Below are 21633 nucleotides of genomic sequence, written 5' to 3' on the forward strand. Positions count from 1 at the left end.
TTGGTTAGTGCCACTTAAAGCAAAAATGAAAACTACATTTACAAAATAAAAGTCCTCCAATTTTCCCTGTAGTGATCACAACCAACTCACCAACAAAGCACAACACTGGATTCTGTCGACCATCTTGAAGCCACCCCTATAGTTGATCCTTAAAGGTTAAACCTTACCCAATTCATCCTCATTTTGAGTCATTGTATAGGAAAAAGCAAATCAAGACAACTTGTGTGGAGCACCCATTTTTTTTTATTTATACAAAGAATACAACCACTCTACTTCAGAGGGATGAAACGAGAAGAGTGTGTAGCTCCAATACCGGGCCGACCGTGCTTCACTGGCTTGTAGGTGATGGAGAACTCGCCCAGGTAGTGGCCACACATCTCGGGCTGGGGAGAGGAAAAACAGACAAGTTGGAGTCAAGTACATTAGTTTGTAACAGTAAAGCAGGAGATGGTAGCCACAATTTTACTTGAAACTTGGTATTTCAAGAAAAATGAAATGTGAAAGTCACAAGGGACCATCCTATTATACTTTATTTTATTATACATCCTATTGTATTGTAGAGTTAGAAGCCAGGAGGACTTTGAGTCACTGTGTTTTAGAAGTTGCCAAAACTAGCTTTTTTAGAATACCTGCTCTTGTATGCAGCATAATGCATTTCTAACAAATTATGGGTGGTGCTGCATACATTGGTTAATGAAGTGGGCTGTTGTACACAAATGTGACTTTGTTCATTGAAATCAATGGCTCAGAATTTATGATCAAATTTGAAATACATGCTCAAGACACTGAGAAATAACTTATGTTCTGCCCATGATAATATTCAAACAGAATTCAGATCAATAGTTGTGCATCAACGGAGCTATATGATACCAGTGTATACGTTTTCTAATAGTAATAGAATTATCTTTATTTCTAATGTAGTCATATGCAGCATCCCCTCAGCCACATTTCTACAATGGCACTGTTGTAACCATGACAACACTTGAATTGTCTCCATAATGATGCAGTCCAGAGAGGAAGAAAAAGATTTACCCATGTGCCTAATACTTGAACAATTAAACAATAATTAAATGATAATGTCTGTTGCCAGATGAAAGCAAGACCTTTGTACAACATATACTCTCCCTACTACTTAACAGCATCTCACCTTGATTTCAACCTGGTTGAAAGTCTTTCCATTGTACACTCCAACCATGGACCCAACCATCTCAGGCAGGATGATCATGTCCCTCAGATGGGTCTTCACCACCTCTGGTTTCTCCATGGGGGGAGCCTCTTTCTTTGCCTTACGCAGGCGCTTCAGGAGGGACTGCTGCTTGCGGCGCAGGCCACGGTTCAGCCTCCTCCTCTGACGAGCGCAGTACAGCTGCATCAGCTGCTCACTACAGAAGGAGAGGTGACAGAGGAGTCAGTGAAGCCACCGATAATCTCAAATAACATTTAAGCTGTTTGTCAAATGTCAAATAGGCAAGGGTCACAATTTATTTGATTCATTTTACAGTAAAAAGCTGCACTCATACAAATATATTTTGTAAACACGTTCTACTCGCTTTGATGAAATCCTGATCAAATTTAGCAAAGCATTTCCTGCTGCAGTGCAGTCTTCAGTAGACTAGAAAAATCTGCAACCTTAAGATCAACTCTGAAAGCATACAAGTTATTACGTGCACCGTGATTGGAAGACACCACACAGGCTTGAAGAAGTATGAGTTTAAACAGCTTGAAAATGAGAATAATGACAATACGGCTTCTTGTGCTCCAAAAATCACACTTAAAAGATGTCAACACTTCCAGCTGAAGCGTCTCAACTTTCACAGCTCCCATCCCGTGTATCTGCAGCACAGTCAGCCACTAAGCTGTCCAACCTCAATAATGTCACTCACTAGGACATGTCCAGAAGCTGGTCCAGGTCCACACCTCTGTAGGTGAACTTCCTGAAGGTGCGCTTCTTCTTGATTTCAGTATCCGCCTGTAGGAGAGAGGCGTCATTCCCGGTCAGTGTGTAGCTTACACTGTTAACATTTACATTACAACGCACTCAAACCACACCTGTGCTCAATGCCACCGCTACACATCCACAGGACAGTTTATGTATTCCCGAAGAGGAAGTGCAGTAACATTACAAAGACCTGGCACATTTCTCCACTGATACAATGCTGAACCACCGGGTTAGCTTAGCCACAGAGGGCCATAGCTCAGGTTAATTCAAAGCTTAGAAATGTAGGTTTATCTTGCATTCTGAACGACGATTTCCTACTGAGCGGCCAGTGAATGTGTGTCACTCTCGAACTATATAACCAGCTGCCAGACTCGGTTACTACAGAGCTCAGATGCGTGTAGATTACATTTTGTCAAGGTTCGCGATCAGTTGTCCACCTACCATCTTGCCTGATGTTCCGGGGAGAAAAGAACGCCTCGAACTCTCGCGAGGTCTAATATCGCGCGACTTAAGGGAAACATCCGGTGCTGTGTTCAGGCTGAACAGCAGGGGGCGCAGTTACACAATAACTCAGGTGTGACCAGTGTCGAGTCCTGTTTTCATCATCGGGTCTGTTGTTTACACAGGTACAGAGGGAAAAGTAAACAGAACAAGTGTGTGGTTGCTTTGTAATACGGTTCGCTTTGTAATACGGTTCGCTTAACTAACTTACTAATACAATGATGAAATATGTAAACTAGCAATTACTCAAGTACTACACTTGTAGGTATAATTTTGAGGCACTTCCCCATTTAATGCGTACTACCCCAGTACATTTTAAAGGGGAATACTTTACTTTTTACTTTCAATAACTGCTAGCTAAAGGTTCAGTTACGAGTGTTTGTTGTCTAGTTGGGCTCTTGTCTGATGTATGTATTTTGTAAATAATACCCGTTTAAAGCGAAGTACCTTTTGTTTAGTATTGGAGTATTTTTACTCCATAACTCCATTTTTACTAGCTGAAGTGTGTGATCTTTTTAAAAGTCAATACCCGAATTCAGACTACTGACCAATGTAATATCAACATATCTATCAGAAAGTTCACCAGTATCAGCACTTAACAGCATCATATTGTTTCTGTAGGTCAAAGGCCCCAGCTTCTTTCACAACCAGTGATAAGGACCTTTGTTTTGTTTACTGTAGATGCTGAAATCTGAAAAGAGATTATTTTTGGCTGTTTTTTTTTTAACCATTTGTAGTGTTGTTTAATACATATGCTACAATCTGAATCTGCAGCATGTGCATGTCAGTACCAAAAATAAAACTCAATTTATTATTCTGGTTTTGGAGTGTAAAAAAAAAGAGCTACCTGCATGACCAAATACCATTACAGAAGTGAAAAATGTGACATTTCTAGTGAACCAACCTTTACCATGTGCCTGTTTCTCAAGAGGACTTTCAATATTCTACGATAGTGTGAAGCTATGTAGTAATAATGTAGTGTAATAGTATAACATATAGCGAAACATTTGGACTGCACTTAACTAGTGTTTCATAACTCTTTCTGACTTTAAATACAACTGGTTTGTCATATCCTCTGGTACCTTAAAATCTTCAGATATATACACACATTTCTGTGCACCTACAAATTTTTATTACTCCACATCCAACAACTCTATATCACAGCCCTATACTTTGTCATACTTTTATTATTTGTTTTTTTTTTTTTAAGTAAACCCACATGAAATAATGAATACACATCTTTATTACACTTTGTTCACAAAAACATACTTTTTCAAACTTGTTTTTTTCCCGTTGGCATAAACATTCCAGAGAAAAAAAAAAAAAAAAAAAAAAAAAGTATAGTTCAATGTTATTCAAAATTAAGGTACAAAACAGCCCTTTTTCAAATCACAAATATAAATTAGAGAATGATTCACTTAGACATTATTCACTGACGACCAAAAAAAAAAAAAAAAAAAAAAAGAATCCAGTATTATTGCTTGGAATGTTTAAAACTTCACTTGAGTATTATTTTATCCCGTCCCCCACATCTCCAGCTTTTTTCCAAAGAAAACAAGCTGAGCTCCAGCTGGACTGGTTATGCAAACAAAGGAAATATTTCCTCCATTAAAAGAAAGAAGGAAAAAAAAAAAAAAAAAAAAAAAATCTGGAATGAGAAAAGACAGTATACAAAAAGGTAAGACTGGTTTGTTCTTTAAAAAAAAAAAAAAAAAAAAAAAAAAAAAAAAAAAAAAAAAAATCATTGACCAATACTGAAGGGCTGAAAAAGACACTGGGCACAGACAAACATATGTCGATGTTGTTTCCACAGATGATGCAGTCATCCCCCCAAAAAAAAAAAAAAAATCAAAATTACATTATCTAAAAACTCCCCCTTTGAAAAACAGAGGCGTCTTCCTTAATGTGGCTAATGAATCAGCAAAAAGTCACTGGGAGTGGAAAACAAAAAAAAAACAAAAAAAAATTCCCTGGCTAGAAATACTTGTTGAGCCAAAACTGCCTTTTATGGTCACTTTAAATATTATAAAAGTCACAGAAATACAGTTCACTGTGATATGTGTAACATTTGTTTTGCACAAAATGGGCTAAGAAAACAATTTGATACAATACTAAAAGGATATGACCCCCAAAAAAAGGTGTAACATCCTTGAGATATAAAAATAAACCACCTGCCAATGAAGTCTTCTCACACATCTCTCAGATGCCTCCTTTTTCCTAGTAATCTGTCCCATCATCATGATACACTTGCTCTTCCTCCTGGTAACCTTGGTAACCCTCATCTTGGTAATCTGGGATGTAGTCTCGGGCACCACCTCCCCCGTTTTCATCTTCGACCTCTCCTGCTTTGGGACAGTACTTGGCGTCATAGATCTGCCGCCCCAGGCCGAAGTTCTGGCCGCTCTGGTTGGCTCCCTGGTTGTATCCCATCTGTAGGGACATGGTGCTGTTGTCGCACTTGTCTGTGCCGAGCTTCTGGTCATAAATGGCACGCCTTGTCCCTGGAGCGGTCATCCCAGCCTGTAAAACAGAGGAAATTAGAAACATTTCATTTACAGTTCATTCTTCCTGAACAGGTGTTGAAGATCTAAACAAAGTGCTCAGTTTTCCCATCTTACAGACAATCCACAGGTTTATAGTGCTCTACGTGTCTAAACACGACACTAATTTACAGCAGTGGAAAGAAGTAATAAGTGACATCCTGAGACTTGTTTCCTCTGCAGTCATGTAACACTGAATTTATGACACGTTGTGAATGTGCTGCAGTACCTGGCTCGCCCCCTTGTTGCTTCCCATTTGCAGGCTGATGGTTGTGTTGTCCATTGGGGGCTGGATTTGAACTTTGGGGTCATATAAGTGTCTCCTGGTTCCATATGCACTCATACCTGCCTGACTGGCACACTTGTTGGTTCCCATCTAAAGAAGAAGAAAAAAACAAAAACAAAAAAAAAACAAAAAAACTCATTACCATACAAGACTTGCGAAACAGTTCTAAAGTACCTTGCTGCACTTCAGCCAACAAAATGTTACACAATGTCACTGTAGTTTATTTTTTAAAATCTGTACTGACACTACGCTGCCATATATTATACAACTTTATCACCTGTGACAGGTTGTAAACAGTAAGTGGTATTGCAGGTTTTTGCTGCTGTTTAAGTAGCCTTCAAACCTACACATATCTTTCTTTACAACAGGAACAATAAAGAGTCTCTGAAAACAATGTGCAGCTCATGCACAGAAGTTTGCTTTGCTCAACGTGAGAGCGTCTGATTTCGCAACAGTATCATCATCCACACATGCACTTCAGCTTCCTCGAACCAAAGATAATTAATCAAATGTATAGCACTACAATTATATCCAGTGCCTTTCTCCTCCATTACTGACAAAAAAACCATAAAAATGGTTGTCGCATTGAATTACCCGTGAGGACTGTAATTGAGTGATATGTGATCTACACTGTAAATAAAGTGCAAATAAAGGAATTTGGCAGCTGAAGTGTAGAGAGCATCCAGTCTTTGCTTGACTGATCACAGAGTTTCTGGTCTAACCTCCCTTCACATTTGAAACTACCCCTAACCCTGCTCACTCAGTATTTTCCAAACAAACAATACCTGCAGGCCAATGACGCACTGTCCAGCCTTCATCTTCTCCTCATCAAACATCCTCTCCTGCTTGTCAGCATACTTCACCCCGATGTCCACCCGTGTCTGGTTGCCTTTAGTTTTGGCCTGAGAGAAAATACAGTACAGGAGGTCAGAATTGTGAATATCCACAAATCCAATTGTACACTATGATATTACACTTCGATATATAATAAACATTATTCCCAGTGGCAGCGTGTGATGTTCAGGACTCACCATGCTAGCCAGTGCAAGCAGCGTTGTCTGGACCTGCGTCATGTTTCCGTTCTCAAACAGGTCGTTGGCTTCGAAGATGTCATGTGGCTTCAGGCCATATGCTGTGAGGGCTTTGATGAAGTTCGTCAGGTTTTCCAGCTAAAACCACATCAGTTCAAACAAAGATCAGCAAGTGTACAGTGTTTAGAGAGGATTTTCACTGACGGATCTGAATATTTCTGTTTGCATACAATCTCAATCTAATTAATAAGATGCAGCCTTATTTTGTTGTCTCAGATATGGGAGTGTGTTTCCAGTGACTCATTACCCCTGAGTAAAGAAACCAGTTTCTAAAGTCACTTACAACACTGTTAACATGCAAGTATAACCATGAGCTAGCATGATTCACTGAACTGACATCCTGATTGGTTTAAAAAAAATAAAAAATTAAATTTAAAGCACAACACGACAGCATGAGGAACCATTTGTTCACTACAAACAAAAGCAAGTCTCTAACAGCATCATTGATGTTAATGATCTATTGCTACAAAAAGACACATTGCCGCACCCTCAGTTGGTTCAATAGCATGTGTCACACTGGCTCACCTGGTGCCAGTTCAGTGCTGACTGGTTGATCTTTTTCACAGAGCCTGGCTGCAGTCTGTTGATAAGCCTGTGACACAAATGGCAGAGAGAAAAGGAGAAAATAGTTAGGTTTTTCAAAGCACAGTTCAAATTTCAACAAATGATCAAATGTGGTTCTGTGTAACATGCGATCTGTGATCTCCACTCACTCGCACAGAATCACTCCATTCTTCAGGCCTTTCTGGAAGTCGGGGCCGATGGAAGTGCCGGTGACTTCTTCGATCCAGATCCGCAGCTCCTCTTCTTTCTGAAGGTCATATTTCTGTGCAATCTGGTTGAGAAGGGAGGTCAAAGGTCACATGTGTTTCATCACCAGAATAGCTAGTATGTGACTTGTTAAACAGCAAATGCATTCATAGGGTTCATGAATCTTATTTTTGTTCTCTCCTGCCCCCACCGAACTCACACACCACTGAAGATTTGCACCAGTTTCAGAAATATACTGATAACTGAGCTGCATCAGGGACATGATGCATAACACACTCATATCTGTGCCCAACAATTTATCATGGCTGTTTCTAATCATGTTCCATGGTCGCCGCTGCGCCTTGTAAGCCACGCCTCCAAAGGAGATTCTGTCCTGCATAGGTGTCAAAAATAAGTGACATTGACAAAACCTAACGCGCGCACTCACACGGATATCCTGTTTAGAAATTCTCCCCTGAAGCACAGGAAGGCAGTTGCTGAGGAAGGGGTGGCAGGGTGGGTGTGGTTTGAAGGGGTTAACATGGCACAAAGACCGACTTTCTAGTGAGGGGTGTCACAGTCGAGCTGTTACTTTGAATGATGACCTAAGTGTAAGAAACATGCCACACTGGCCCTGAAAGAGAGCATTATGATCACATGAACGACATTGGAGAAGGTTGCGCAACAAACTGGAAAGCAGAAACAAGGGTGGGACAAAAAAACAAAACAATGCTGACTAAAAGTGAAACAGGTATACATTTTCTTCTCCTCCAGTAGATGTTAAGGTGTCAAATGAGCTCTTTGCCAACTCACTACCACCTAACAACCTCTGTCTGTCCCTGAGGGTAACAAGAAACCAAAGTGCAGTGAAGTTGGCCACAGTCTCCTCACAGCTGGTTGTACACTTAAGGAATGTCTGTCTTTTAATTACGTTTCTTTCATTCAGCTATAAAAACAACACTGCTATTTTAATTGCCCACAAAGAATCCTATAGATGCAATTTACGGAGACAGGCCGGGCACCAGGAATTTACCCCACAGTGCTGGGATTAAAGAGCTGAATGGAGCAGCAGGACTGTGTGCCACGATCCAATGAATGAATACAGACTGTGGCAACACTCAGAAATGTAGTGTACTGCAGCTGTTTGGCTTTAGTTTACTGTCCAAACTTATGAAGTGTTGCCAGAACATAGTCTACATCTAGTCTGAAGGGGGGGGGGGGGGGCTAAGGGGAGTGTAAATCTTTAAATGGGAGCTAAAGGGGGCTACGTCATTAATGGCAGGAAATACCACTCAAGTCAGCATCTCCCCCCCTCAAGGACATCACTAGTAACAGACAGAGGAAATCTACATGTTTTCTTTAGGTCCGGCACATGTTGTTCTGTGGAGATTTGGGGAGGGGACATGACCCTTTCCCTCCCATGCAAGGCCAAGCCAAGGAATGCAGAAGGAAAAAAAAAATAGATAGTTTATCAATATTATCAGCTGAAGGTGATGAAGAAAACCTGATCTGTCTGTGCTTGGAAAAAAAAAAAAAAAAAAAAAAGCCTGAGAAAAACTAAAGAGCCCAATGGCAGACAAGCTGCAACTACCCTTTTTTACTTTCTGGTGAAAGGGGAACAAAAGACTAAACTATTGAACAGTATTACACAGTAACAACACCCCAGCTGCCCACAGCTCGGTGTGACACACAATAAGGTGCTGAGGAAAAGTCTTCCCCACTCATCCCTGGCATTTTAAGTGGATCCGGATGTGCAGGGATCTGTAAATAAACAAGGTGCTTTACTCGCCACTCATGAAGATCCACATTAGTGGGGGCTCAGTATGGAGGCCGCTTGGGTTTGTGCTTGGTCAGCCCACACGGGGACCCCCTTATACTGGTTCAGACCTTTCTGAGAAAAATCTCGTCTTGCACTGACCTGACACGATCTGGGCGAAAAGACGTTTTGCCAAAAGAAGTAGGGCGACAAAAGAGGAGGAGTAAAGAAAATATTCCTGCTATGTTAAAGAAGCAATAAAAAATATATACACACAAAAAATACAGAGGAAAAGGCAACGACGAGGCCGAGTGACATCCAATCCAGGGACTAATAGGTGAATTACATTAAGTGCTAATGCGGGACACAAGGCCGGGCACCAGGCTGCACAGGGAACAGAAAATGCTAGAAACGGGGATAACAACTTTGCCACAACGACACACTTCTTTGCCAAGAGGGACAACGCCCATACTCTGTTTCTAAGTTAGTCTCCTGTAAAATTCATCTTCCCAACACACACACAAGTCCCACATTAACTTATTCTTTCCTAAGTATCCACTATATATGGGAGTGAGTTTATATATTCATGCTCAAAAAAAAAAAAAAAAAAAAAAAAAAAAGTTTTTAGGAAATGATAAAGGTCGTTAGCAGAAACACTTCAGTGTCCTCATTGATCATTTCTGTCCATCCACCCCCACCTACCCTTTAACCTGGACACGCTTATCAAAATGGAGGCCCGGTGAGTGCGATAGTGGCGAAAAAAGCAGAATGAGTGGATGACGAGAGGAAAAGTTCAACACAACTTACTTTCTACGATACGTAAAAATCTGGATTTACCTTGTTTTTGACCTCCGCGGATAATCCGTAGGCAGGACCTTTGTTAAAGGAAGCCATTGTCAAAGAGTCGTGATTTTTGTTTTTTCTATCGGGTTAAAAAGGAGAATAAAAACTGCGCTAAATTATCGCCGACTTTCTCTTCCAATGAAACCTCGGAGTGAACTAAATACTTCCTTTCTCTTTTACGGCCGCCAATTAGAGCGCTCCCACGGTTCTGCCAAAGATTGTCCAGCTACGGGCCAAGATAGTTCCCTGCTCACAGGTCACAGCTGCAGCACAGCCGGGGAGGCTCCTTATAAGAGTGTGCCCTGTACAAAAATCTGTATTCATGAATATTCAACACAAGACACCAACATGTTACAAGAACCAGGACCATAACAAGGCATGTCCTCTGTTTTTATTGAAGTTTATTGATTTCAATTTTTAACATAGTTTTGTTTGAATTGTGGACTTAACATCCTACAACAACACACAAGGTGGGGGTTCTGTAACCCTAGAAAAGGACAAGGCTTCAGCATTTTTCCCTGATCACTTTATTCTGTTTCTGTGAACTTAGTGCTTTAAAAGATGATTTGGACTTTTGTGCCTGGAAATAAAATACAGCAAAATATAACCAAACAGGTAAATTTATACACATGGCAAATAATTCAGTGCAACACACAGACTTGAGGCAGAGTTGTGTCATTTGTCTCATGTGATTTGATGCAAACGAAAGGAGTGTGGTAAATGAGGGCGGGCGCATTGATCCCAAAAGTAACAACACCTTGGTACAAAGGTGTTTTGAGTAACCTCGATTTTTAATGTTAATAAGACTGATACCCAGAGCAAACCCCACCACACTGTGGGTCAGGCCTAACACCTGTAAATGCATAAAGCAACAATGATGGAGACAGAAACAGGGAGAGAGTAAAAAAGATGCATATAATAAAGAACATATGAAGGGGGAATGGATACATAACCTAATTCAGATCCAGCCCAGGAGTCAGCTGACAGTGACATAGGGACTGCATGTATTTGTTTAAGGCATGTTGACACTAATAAGGTTTGTGGACTAAACGGTAAAATGTTAAGTTTCAGCTCTGATCACATTAGAAACACCAAATGCTGATTTTCCAAACTGTTCAGATTTTTTTTGTTGTTTAAACAAATGAATTCCACATCGGTCAGCTTTGTTATTCACTTTGAGGGTAGCTGAAGGTAGGATTTAATAATAGATGGACCTCATAAATCACAACATATTACTCTGCCTCACATGAGATGCAACGATACAGACTAGTGAGCCTACAGTACACTCCCACCATAAAAATATGTGAATTGCAGCGACTGCGGAAGTACGCAGACAGGAATGCTCTCATCTCTCCTCAGCTCCTTTGGTTATTCGCTTCGTTAATCGATCCTAGGCTCCACCTATCCCCTTCTCTTCCTTAGGTCGCGATTGATATCAAAAACTCCTTATATGGAAGGAAACTTCCCAAATTCCTGAATGGTGGGAGTGATCCACAGGTCCCACCCTGCATACCAGACGCGCAGTGGACCAGACAAATTGTCGCACTTATTTGAGTCACTGTCGATTACAAAATAAAGTAACTCAGCACACTGAACTACCGAGGTGACGTAATGTCGGCGTTATGTGGCCTGAGATAACAGATCCAAGTCCTCTGTGCCTGCCAGGATTTGTGCAACTGCTCCAGAGTAACATCTGATGGGCCCAGTGTGAATGTAGGACAGGGAACAAATGCTGATCTTCTCTGCATATGAATGACAGGGTGTGAAATGTAACCTGGCTGTGAGTGCAAAGCCCAGGGGCCTTGTCTCTCTTCTCTCAGTGAACCAGTTTCACTCAGAAACAGCAGGACCTGCTTTCATACTCTGATGCTGGGGAATCATAAGCTTTGGGAGCTAGGAATTATTTATTTATTTAGGAAAAAAGTAGAAGTAATGTAAAGGGCCACTATTTTTCAGCATATTCAAAGTCTATGACTGTGTAATATTGTTGACTGGTTCCAAAGTGGAGATCCTGAGAAGTCTTATTTTCTTCTCAACAAAGAAAGGAAGCCCCTTACAATTACCACAACATATATTTTAAACAGGAAGCACTCATTGTGACACGTGCCCCATTGTTTTTCCAGACCAGCCACAATTGAGTTATGGACAATAGCACTATTGTTAAAGACAGAGCCATTGACTGATGGACATTCAGCAAAATGACACTGGTCAAAGATGCAGCTACATATTTTAAAATCTGTCATTGCTTCAGTTTGTCTGGTTCATCTGAGCATTCATTGGCTTCCTGACCTCCAAGAATTGTAATTGTGTTGGAAAGCAGGATGTTATTATCAGCCAAACATGTTCAAGGTGGAAACCGAGAAGTGTCATTCCCTAAATCAACCAGAGGGAACTGGAGTATTCAAAGCTGACACACTCCTGTATCAAAGCACCAAAGTTACAAAGACAATAAAGTGAAGTAAAACAAAGACAGTAAAGTGAAGTGAACATGTTCTTCATAGTTTTGACCATCTGCCACGAAGACTGTTGTTTTCCCATTAACTAGAGGTGAAATAAGTTGATTAATCAATTGATTATTGGAAAGCAAGTTAATCTTCAACTACTTCGAGTGCTGATGAATCTTTTCAGCCAGTTTGCTGGCCCGGGCTGAAAGGTTTCTTTGTCACATATGACACTGATTAAACAGCTCTTTTTAAAAGCCATTGCTAGTGGAAAACAGAAAAAGCAAGTTGAAGATATAAAGTTATGTTCTGGGAAAATCGAATTAGCATTTTCATCATTTTAACAAAGCAACTCATCTATTTAATCCGCAGATTATTTGATTATGAAAATAATCATCGGTTGCAGACCTGATGAGCACATCAGCACTTTAACCAAACACAGAGCACTGCTGTGGCTGAGTTTGAAGCTCATGTGATACATATTTAACACAGCCAGAAAAGACGTGCAGAGAAATCCAGGGGAGGAAGTAATGACGTGAGCCCAGGTGTCTCTCCTCAGCCTCTAACAGCGTGTCTGGTCAAAAACACAGCTGTTTTTCTGAACTTTCATATGGCAGGTGATTACGTCATACAGGTGATCAGAGGCTGATTCAGAGCCTGAGTGCAAATACGTCCAATGGGAGGACAGTTACTCATCCTGCTATCTGTGATGTGATTACATCAGCTCACTGATTCACAGCAGGCAGTGATGTAGTTGTGACACCTGTGTCTAACATGTAGGGACCTAGATGGTATTTCTTGGGGATAACTATATACTGTCTATAGTGGTGTTATTGAATAGGTCATATGTGCTTTGTAGGATTAGAAAAGAGGAGAGACTAGTGTGTAAAAATCACTAAACATAAATTACTCATACCCATCCCACTCTTACATCATATACTGTTGCAGACCAAAAACAAATGGACAATGTGCACCCCCACATGGAAGAACTAGGTACATACAACAAATTACAGCATAATGCTACTTCCACAATGAAACTCGAAATAAAAGGACAAAGAACGCAAGGCTCAGATTAAGCATTTAGTTTCAGTGGGACAAAACCTTCGAGGTGGAACACAACGGTATCCCAAATGACCCACGAGTCAGTCAAATGAGCTGAAGATTTTATTTTTATTTTTCAAACAACTGAGAGATGTTAAACACTGAACAAATAAAGATGCCCCAGTCAAAACTCCAGAAAACAGATTCTTATCAACCAGTTGTAGCACTTTTCCTTTATTGCTGCTGTATTGTTGTGCAGTTTCTCATTGTCTGCAGCTTCACCCTCACTAGATCAGCATGTACAAAAAGTTAACCGAAATGGTGCATATACCAGCGTCATGTTGACCGTGGGATTTGGAATTCTCACACATGAACCCAGCTCCTAGGAGGGACGTGTTCTATGCAGAAGCAAACCCAGATTAACCATTTACCAAGGCACATTGGTAGGGATGATGGACTGAATGAATGAATGGACAGAGAGGCTGCACAGGAGCCAATCTTAATTTAAACAACATGAGAAAAAGTGGGAGTGACTAGTGAGTATGAAGGGAAATCAAAATGATGTATTAGTTGTCATATTTTAAAAGCCAAATATCTGATAAACACAGCTTTCTGTCTTTGTGATTAAAATTGAAAGCAAAAGAAATGCTAGCTTAAACAGCATCCTAAATTATTTTTAAACTCTCAAAAGCATAACTGTGTTTGAAACTGAATAAGATATGGACCCTGTACCTGTAACGTGAGACCATAAGTTACTATTCACTTAAATCATTGATGAAATGGCAGCAAGTTTTCAACTAATGTACAGGTGCATAAGAGGTCTCGATCCTGTACGTTCATGAAGGCCGTTTTAACTCAAATGTTGTGAAGGACTTTGAGAAGGCAAATAATATTTAAAGGAGTGGAAACAAACTGAGCACCAGCATTCAGACAATTGCCATCGTTGTCTCTCAAATGCAAGTACTGATTAGATCCATCCGATTTGTCATTTTGTAATATTTTTGGCCCGGGAGAGAAATAGTCGATGGCGAGGGTTTTTACTCTAGCCGAGTTCTGATTTTGAAGTAGCACCACGACATTCTGTTGGAACCACATGAAACTAAATAATTTTTCAGCGTAGATTACTTTTTCATTATTGAGATGGCACGGACATGATAGAAACGTGAAAAGTGAATGAAATATGTAATATGGAATGTAAATAACCACGTGTTGTTCAATCGAAACAAAATAATGCAAAACCATGAGTACACCATCTTTAACTCCGAAGATTAGGCAGACGACAGTGAAACAAACAGGAAAAAAGAAATCTATATGTTTTTTGAGCATCTGTTTTGATGAAACACCCTTTTAAATGAACCAGTCAAAAATAAATAAATGTATACATGATAAGAAATTTATAATTTACTCTTCATAACTCAGATAAAGCTTCTTGTTACTGCCAAATATGCTCCAGTATTTCATACTCTGGACATGTTCAGCTCTACCTGTGCTAGATGAACTCTATCAAAACCTTTCTGGGCACTACCGTGGCGGTCCAGACAGGACGGCTAAACCCCAGCCTTCCCTCACATTTAACTCTATAGATTGTAATTTCTCATTAGACTGCAAAAAAGAGGGCAGTATCATCCCCGTAAATCTGAAACCTGTACAATTCAGAACATTCAAAATTCACATCATAATACCTTTTCTGGTTGTTCGGAATAATTCTGTCCTTTCTTTTTTGCCTTCTCTGTTAGTAGTAGCACTCTGCAACTAGAGCCTCATCACTCCCGTGACTTTTAGTTTGAAAAATAAAAGAGAAACAGCCCTTGGTATTACAAACTGAACTCTCTCTCTTTTTTTTTTTTTTTTTTTAAATCTTTACTCTTTTTATACCAAAATCTCAACAGATTATCAGAGAAAGAGGAAGAGGCATGAGAGGGAGTTTAGCAGGCCTGGCTTTTGCCAAACTCACAGTGGACAAACAAAATCACGAAGTATCTTGTCTCTGTGGGGAGACAAAGAAAGGAGTGGAAAAGGACAGCAACCTTCTCAAACCCCTCAGTCTAGGCAAACATATGGCAGGATGTTCAATTTGTTTTCATCCCCATGAGGGTCCAAAGATATGCACTCTGTCCAATCATACCAAGTGCCCTTGGTGTCATAACAACCATTCACCCCCGACCAGTGCCGTGTGTGTATTCTGTCCAGGTCCTCGTCCGTCACCTCCCGGCTCACACCTGGTAAATCCCCTACTGAGCTGTCTATCTGCAGAACATGTGTCTTCTTTGACTCCTTAATCTCCTGTTCTTCCCTTTTCAGATACTCTGACATGAAAAAGTGTGCACTAGGGGCCTGGACCCCTGAGGAGGTGAGCACATTGCTCTGAAGGTTCAAGTAGGACTGGATGATTTCATTCCTGGACAACTCCTTCCAGTTTGTCTGGTGAAAAGGGTTAGGGCTAGGACCTGGGAGTGGGGCCGGGGTAATGGGCTGTGGTATAGTGCTTTCAGTTCTCTGCCTAGACTCAAGAGGCTCAGGAGTGGGGGGTTCTTGTGTTTGAGAAGGTTCTTTATGTACCAATGGTTTGATCTGACCTGTGGTAGGGTCAAATGTTAGTCTGCGTTCTTTTAACCGTACAGGTTTGGTCATGTCATCTATTTTCTGGCCATCTAAGTTGACAGAATAGTCTCTAGACCTGTACTTCCTCCTTTTATGCTCTGAGTTATGGACCACTGCTCCGTCTGTGTCATCAGACATAGCCATGGCTCCCTCAGATGTCTGTCTGTGCAGTTCTGAGTTCTGTTGGAGGGTTGAGGGTGAAGGGGAGACTGACGGGGATTCCAGTGTGGCAGATATGTCTTGTGACGGACAGTGAGAGGGGACCTCTGATGCACTGGCCCAGGACATTGAAGACTTTTGAGAAGAATGTGGAAGCTTATCAGCGTAAGATGCTTGGGCTGGGGGGGATATAGGCTGGGACAAAGACAGGGGAGAGTCCCTAGAAGAAGGGCTGGGGACAGGAGTTCCTTTCGGTGCATATGCTGAAGAGCGCTTGGTCGCTGTATCTTGCTTCGTGCTCCTTGGACTGGTAGTGAGGCTGCGGGGACTTTTGGCTTGATAATAGCCCCCTCCTCCTTCATCCAATCTGGCCTGCTGCTGCATCACAGCAACCTTGATCAAAGAGGAAGTGCTAGGTAGTTTGGCAACGCCAGGGGAGCTGGGACGAGGTTTGACAGCATTAACTGGAATTCTGTTCATTTTATCATTGTCAAGGTGCTCTATTCGAGATCTGTCTGGGGATGGGACTACCTCCGGGTCAAGCAGGACATCTGGACTGCTTGCAATCCCATTGGTAGGTGGTGGTGAAGCAGAGTTATCATATGTAGACATCTTTGAGATTTTTTCTGGTAAGTGCACTCCACTGTCTCTGTGCTCTGCCCTGCGCTTGCGGCTGCTTGATTTCTCAGCTTTTGGCGAGTATGTGTTGTGAACATCATTCCTGATTTTGACCTCAGTGACAGCCTTCCCTGACACAGAAGTGTCAAGAGGAGAGGGATCTGTTCTGCTGGGATGAGAACTGCCATTGGTAGAGCCAGGGACACTCGCAGCCACAGCAGGCCCAGGTTCAATCAGCTTTTGCCAGTTTCTTAAGAGTTTCTTAGCCCGCTTCGCAAGGTCTTCATCCTTGGTCTTCTTCCTTACATCATTGATCAATTTTCCTAGTCGAGTTTCCTATAGAGACATTTTGTGTGAGAGTTAGAAACAAATTAAGCAACAACTAATGCATAAAGCAGTAGCTCCAGTATGGTGAACTCTCTTACCTCAAGTGCTTCTTTGGTGATAGGATACTTTTCAAGAGAGGCAATTACCTCCAACACAACCACCATATTGCATATCTGCAGGGAGGTCAAACAAACATTTTATATTACTTCACCTCAACACAAAGCAAAAATCTGATACTAAAGACAAATCCCTTTTAACAGATGTAAATAAAGGGGGTGTGATTGTTAAATTACAAATTAAATTAATTAGGGCCTAGGATGCCAATGTAATCGATGGTGTAAATATGTTGCATAACTGCTGCTCCTAGTCAGAACGTGGACACCAGCGAGCAAGCTAAAGCAAAAAACGTCCCGCATAATTATCTAAAGTATGGTAATATTTTAAGCAGAGACTGAACATGGTGCTCTGAAAATTACAAATGAGTTATCACAACAGCAATTAAGAAAACTCAATTTATTATTGCAACATAAAAGTAATCTTGCAAATTGTATCCAACCAACTCTGCTTCTGATTAATGTCGATGCATTTTTGCTTTTCCCAGTGCAGAATAAGACAAACCTGTCCCTTGGAGACTGTACAAGAAGAGACAGGGGCAACTGTCTCACACACACACACTACAGCATTGGTTCCTGCAGCGCATACACCCAGCAGACAGAACGCAACCACTAGAACGTAGTCCAAATACAGTATGTGGTGTTCCACTTCACTAGGGTCAATGTTGAACATGCTTGTTGCAAAAAGTCTTTTGCATGTGGGCTGGAAACGTGAGTAGCCTGTGGAAAAAGGTGAAGAAATGTGCAGTTTTCCTCTGCCTGGTTTGCAAATTTATCTTAGTCTACGTATGTTATTTATGCTAGAGATCGCACTCGGAGTTAACTACATTATATGAACATGGATTATTGATTTAAAAGTAACAGTTTGCAAGTGGGTTGTTACAGGTGTGTTTAGAAATTCAAATTGTCAGGGCGTCAAATGGTCATTCAGAAATCAGTTTCAGAGCCCACATTACAGGGAGAGTCCCACGTTAGACTTCACATTTCAGTAGCTAATTGCATGATAGTCTAGTGAGTTGCTAAAAGCAATGCTGTCACACTTTGCTTCTCATAAATGTTAAGAGTAACCTATATATGATCAAATTAAGATATGTAAATTCTGTTCTTAATTTTTTGCTTAATTTCTGTTTTCTTAAAAATAATAGAGAATACATAATATTGGACTTTAAAACACAATTACAAGGCAAGACTGGGCTATTTTTTTTGTTGGGGAATAATACCCTACATACATACTTTGGTGTATTTGTTTTGTCTTACAATTGGATAACATACTTAAATATAAATGGCATGCTTTTAAACTTTCTTTTGGCAAAAATCGTGGTTATAGCAAGAAATAAATTGATGGAACAATAAACGCCAAATGAATTGAATAATTGAAAGAGTAATTAATACAAAAACAATCGTTAGGTGCAGCCCTAACATTTATTAGAGAAGACAAATGACTGACACTCACGTGGTTAACCAGGTTTCCTCAATGAATGTGATGCTAGAAAAGCCACGTTATTTCGACTAACTCAAAAGTTATTGAATTGTGTCTGCAGCGTGTGTCTGAGGGCAGGCCAGCCAAATTAGCCTGGGGGACCTCAGCCTGTCTGTTTCTGAGCGACTGAAAAGTAAAGATGGAAAAGTGTCACCTCAGAAAACCTTCAACGGTCCATTCGGGCGTGTAGCACGTTAACAAACACCAAAGGCGAAAAAAACTCAAAGTTCAACTTTTGCGAGTGTCTTACCCTGTCGACACAGTCACTACGGTCTGACTCTGGGCTGATTTACCTGTATGAGCTAGTTTGGCCCCGCTAGCATCGAACTAACTTAAGGAAGGACCCGACTATTTCCTAAAACGTAGCTTTAGCTAAGCGCTTGCTAACGTTAGCTACCTCCACTTCGTTATTATGGTTTTTCTTGGCGTGAAACAATTTAAGACCCAATTCTGGCGAATGAGCAGAACCTACAGACAGTTTAACAGTAAATCGTGTGGTTTCGATGAAAACGTATTGATTGATTTCCTTTAATCTGTCCAACAGCGTTATGCTATGCTAGCAGCTAGCACGCTACCGCCAGCTGTTAGCTAGCTGTCAGCTGAGGAACGGCGGTTCTTCGTTTTTCGGAGACCGACTTCAACATGTCGGTGCTAACGTGGAGCACAAAACAAGCATTTGGAATAAAAACACAGCGGCTAGCTGACAGCTGTTAGACCACCTGTCTTGTCGAGTGTGCTGGGTGCAGGTAAACAAGCTACTGCTAGCTGGCTAGCCGCGCTAACCCACTCACATTGCTCTGGCCGTCGATGGCCTGCAGCAGCCGGTCCCTCATCTGCTGCGGGGTTGCTGAGACCGTTGTCATTGCCTGTTCGGTGCGATCCGGAGGATGGAGGGAGGAATCCTCCAAAATGAAAACCAGGTGACAATGGTGACTCAAAAGCCGCTGCGGGAACACGTCAGGCGTTCGAACAGCATATTTTTCTGTCGCCTGCGAGGTAGACGGCTCCGTTTATCTCGCATGGAGGGGAGACGTGGGCGCTGTGCTGACCGCGGGCTGCTGCCTGCTCGGCGCTGGAGCAACTCACTGCCAGCTGCGGGATCTCTCACCGGCCTCCTGCTGCATGCTGGGATACAGTGTCTGCGCACTGACGTCGCACGTACACAAGTAAACATCCGTGCACCTACTACCCACGGTACACCCCACTGCTACTCCATAATACAGTCACTGGGGTATAGCTGAATATTAAAATGAGCCTAGAATAAAAAATACTGAATATGAGTAAATAAGAAATTCAGTTAGCGTCAGCGGCAGATTACTTCATTTAAAATCATTTAACAAAGAACAATAAATCTTCATCAAAATTGATATGGGCCTATTCATTTTCAATTGATTCATGAATCAATTCAGTTATTAATTTCAGCATTAGATTGAATTGAAAACCTCAACATTACATACCACAAATGTCAGAATACAAAAGACATAATTTTCTTCAAAAAAATATCCAGCACTGTTGCCTCACAGCAAGAAGGTTCCTGGTTTGAAACCCATCAGGGGCCTTTCTGTGTGGAGTTTGCATGTTCTCCCTGTGCTTGTGTGGGTTTTCTCCAGGTACTCTGGTTTCCTCCCACAGTCCAAAAACATGTATGTCAGGTTGATTGGTGACTCTAAATTGCCCATAGGAGTGAGTGTGAGTGTGTGAGGTTGTTTGTCTCTATGTGGCCCTGTGATGGACTGGTGACCTGTCCAGGGTGGACCCCTGCCTTTCACCCAAAGAGAGCTGGGATAGGCTCCAGCAGATCCCTGTGACCCTGGTTAAGGAATAAGTGGGTATTGATGATGGATGGAAATTTTCTATCCCTCCTTTTAACTTTGTCCTAGAAAAGAGGATTTGACTTACATCAAAATGAGTGAAGCAATTTATTAATTTTAAGTTCTATTTTTAGATGTTTTTCCACAGTTGCATCATTCACTAAATGATCTTGAAACAAATCTAAAACCCTTTAAAAAGGTTTAACATGAATGTTTTTATTCTCAACAAGGATTATGAACATTGATGACTTTGTGTTACTTCATTCCACCAGTAGATGGAGCACTCAGTACAAGCCAGGAAATGAAAAACCTACACAACACCATCATGATCCCTTCTTCTTCTTTTCCTTTCGGCTGCTCCCTTCAGGGGTCGCCACATCGAATCATCTGCCTCCATTTAACCCTATCCTCTGTATCCTCCTCACCCACACCAACTATCCTCATGTCCTCCTTCACTACATCCAAGAACCTCCTCTTTGGTCTTCCTCTAGGCCTCCTTCCTGGCAGCTCTAACCTCAGCATCCTTTTACCAATGTATTCACTGTCCCTCCTCTGAACATGTCCAAACCATCTCAATCTGGCTTCCCTGGCTTTTTCTCCAAAACATCTAACATGAGCTGTCCCTCTGATGTCCTCATTCCTGATCCTATCCATCCTCGTCACTCCCAGAGAGAACCTCAACATCTTCAGCTCTGCTACCTCCAGCTCTGCCTCCTGTCTTTGTCTCAGTGCCACTGTCTCTAAACCAGACAACATGGCTGCTCTCACCACTGTCTTGTCCACCTTTCCTTTCATTCTTGCTGACACTCTTTTGTCACACATCACACCTGACACTTTCCTCCACTCGTTCCAACCTGCTTGCACACGTCTCTTCACTTCTTTTCCACACTCTCCGTTGCTCTGGACTGTTGACCCTAGGTCCTTAAAAGATTAAGAATATGTCACCTTATGCTCCTCCCTTTTCTGGAACAATGTGTTCACTACAGTCATTTCCATCCTTTTTGTGAAGTCTACCACCATCTGTCCTTCTACATTCCTGTCCTGCATACCAAACTTAGCCATCACTTCCTTATCACCTGTGTTTCCCTCACCAACATGTCTGTTGAAGTCTGCTCCAATCACCACTGTCTCACCACTAGGGAGACCCTGAATCACCTCATCCATCTCCCTCCAGAATTTCTCCTTCTCTTCTAACTCACATCCTACCTGTGGGGCATAACCACTGACAAGATTCAACATCACACCTTCAACTTCCAGCTTCAGACTCATCACCCTATCTGACAGTCTCTTCACCTCCAGAACTTTCCTAGCAAAATCCTCCTTCAGGATAACTCCT

At 41.5% G+C, this 21633-nt stretch overlaps 3 protein-coding genes across 3 annotated transcripts; all 3 read right to left on the reverse strand.

Moving 5' to 3' along the window:
- Positions 1 to 223: 223 nt before the first annotated feature.
- Positions 224 to 2460, reverse strand: rps15 (ribosomal protein S15). The gene is given in 5 exon segments (XM_026313558.1): positions 224 to 383; positions 1148 to 1382; positions 1884 to 1969; positions 2381 to 2401; positions 2404 to 2460. Coding segments are annotated over 5 exon segments (513 nt in total). The 3' UTR covers positions 224 to 269.
- A 1791-nt stretch (positions 2461 to 4251) lies between these two features.
- Positions 4252 to 9852, reverse strand: cnn2 (calponin 2). Its single transcript, XM_026313424.1, has 7 exons — positions 9701 to 9852; positions 7071 to 7192; positions 6883 to 6949; positions 6298 to 6435; positions 6052 to 6168; positions 5210 to 5356; positions 4252 to 4960 (listed from the first exon to the last, which is right to left on the reverse strand). Exons 1-7 carry the CDS (start codon positions 9755 to 9757, stop codon positions 4658 to 4660), a joined length of 951 nt encoding a protein of 316 aa, XP_026169209.1. The 5' UTR covers positions 9758 to 9852; the 3' UTR covers positions 4252 to 4657.
- A 3362-nt stretch (positions 9853 to 13214) lies between these two features.
- crsp7 (cofactor required for Sp1 transcriptional activation, subunit 7) lies at positions 13215 to 19586 on the reverse strand. Its single transcript, XM_026314170.1, has 3 exons — positions 19278 to 19586; positions 16992 to 17066; positions 13215 to 16902 (listed from the first exon to the last, which is right to left on the reverse strand). Exons 1-3 carry the CDS (start codon positions 19347 to 19349, stop codon positions 15229 to 15231), a joined length of 1821 nt encoding a protein of 606 aa, XP_026169955.1. The 5' UTR covers positions 19350 to 19586; the 3' UTR covers positions 13215 to 15228.
- Positions 19587 to 21633: the final 2047 nt, after the last annotated feature.

Source organism: Mastacembelus armatus, chromosome 17, assembly GCF_900324485.2.
Source record: "Mastacembelus armatus chromosome 17, fMasArm1.2, whole genome shotgun sequence".
Lineage (NCBI taxonomy): Eukaryota > Metazoa > Chordata > Actinopteri > Synbranchiformes > Mastacembelidae > Mastacembelus > Mastacembelus armatus.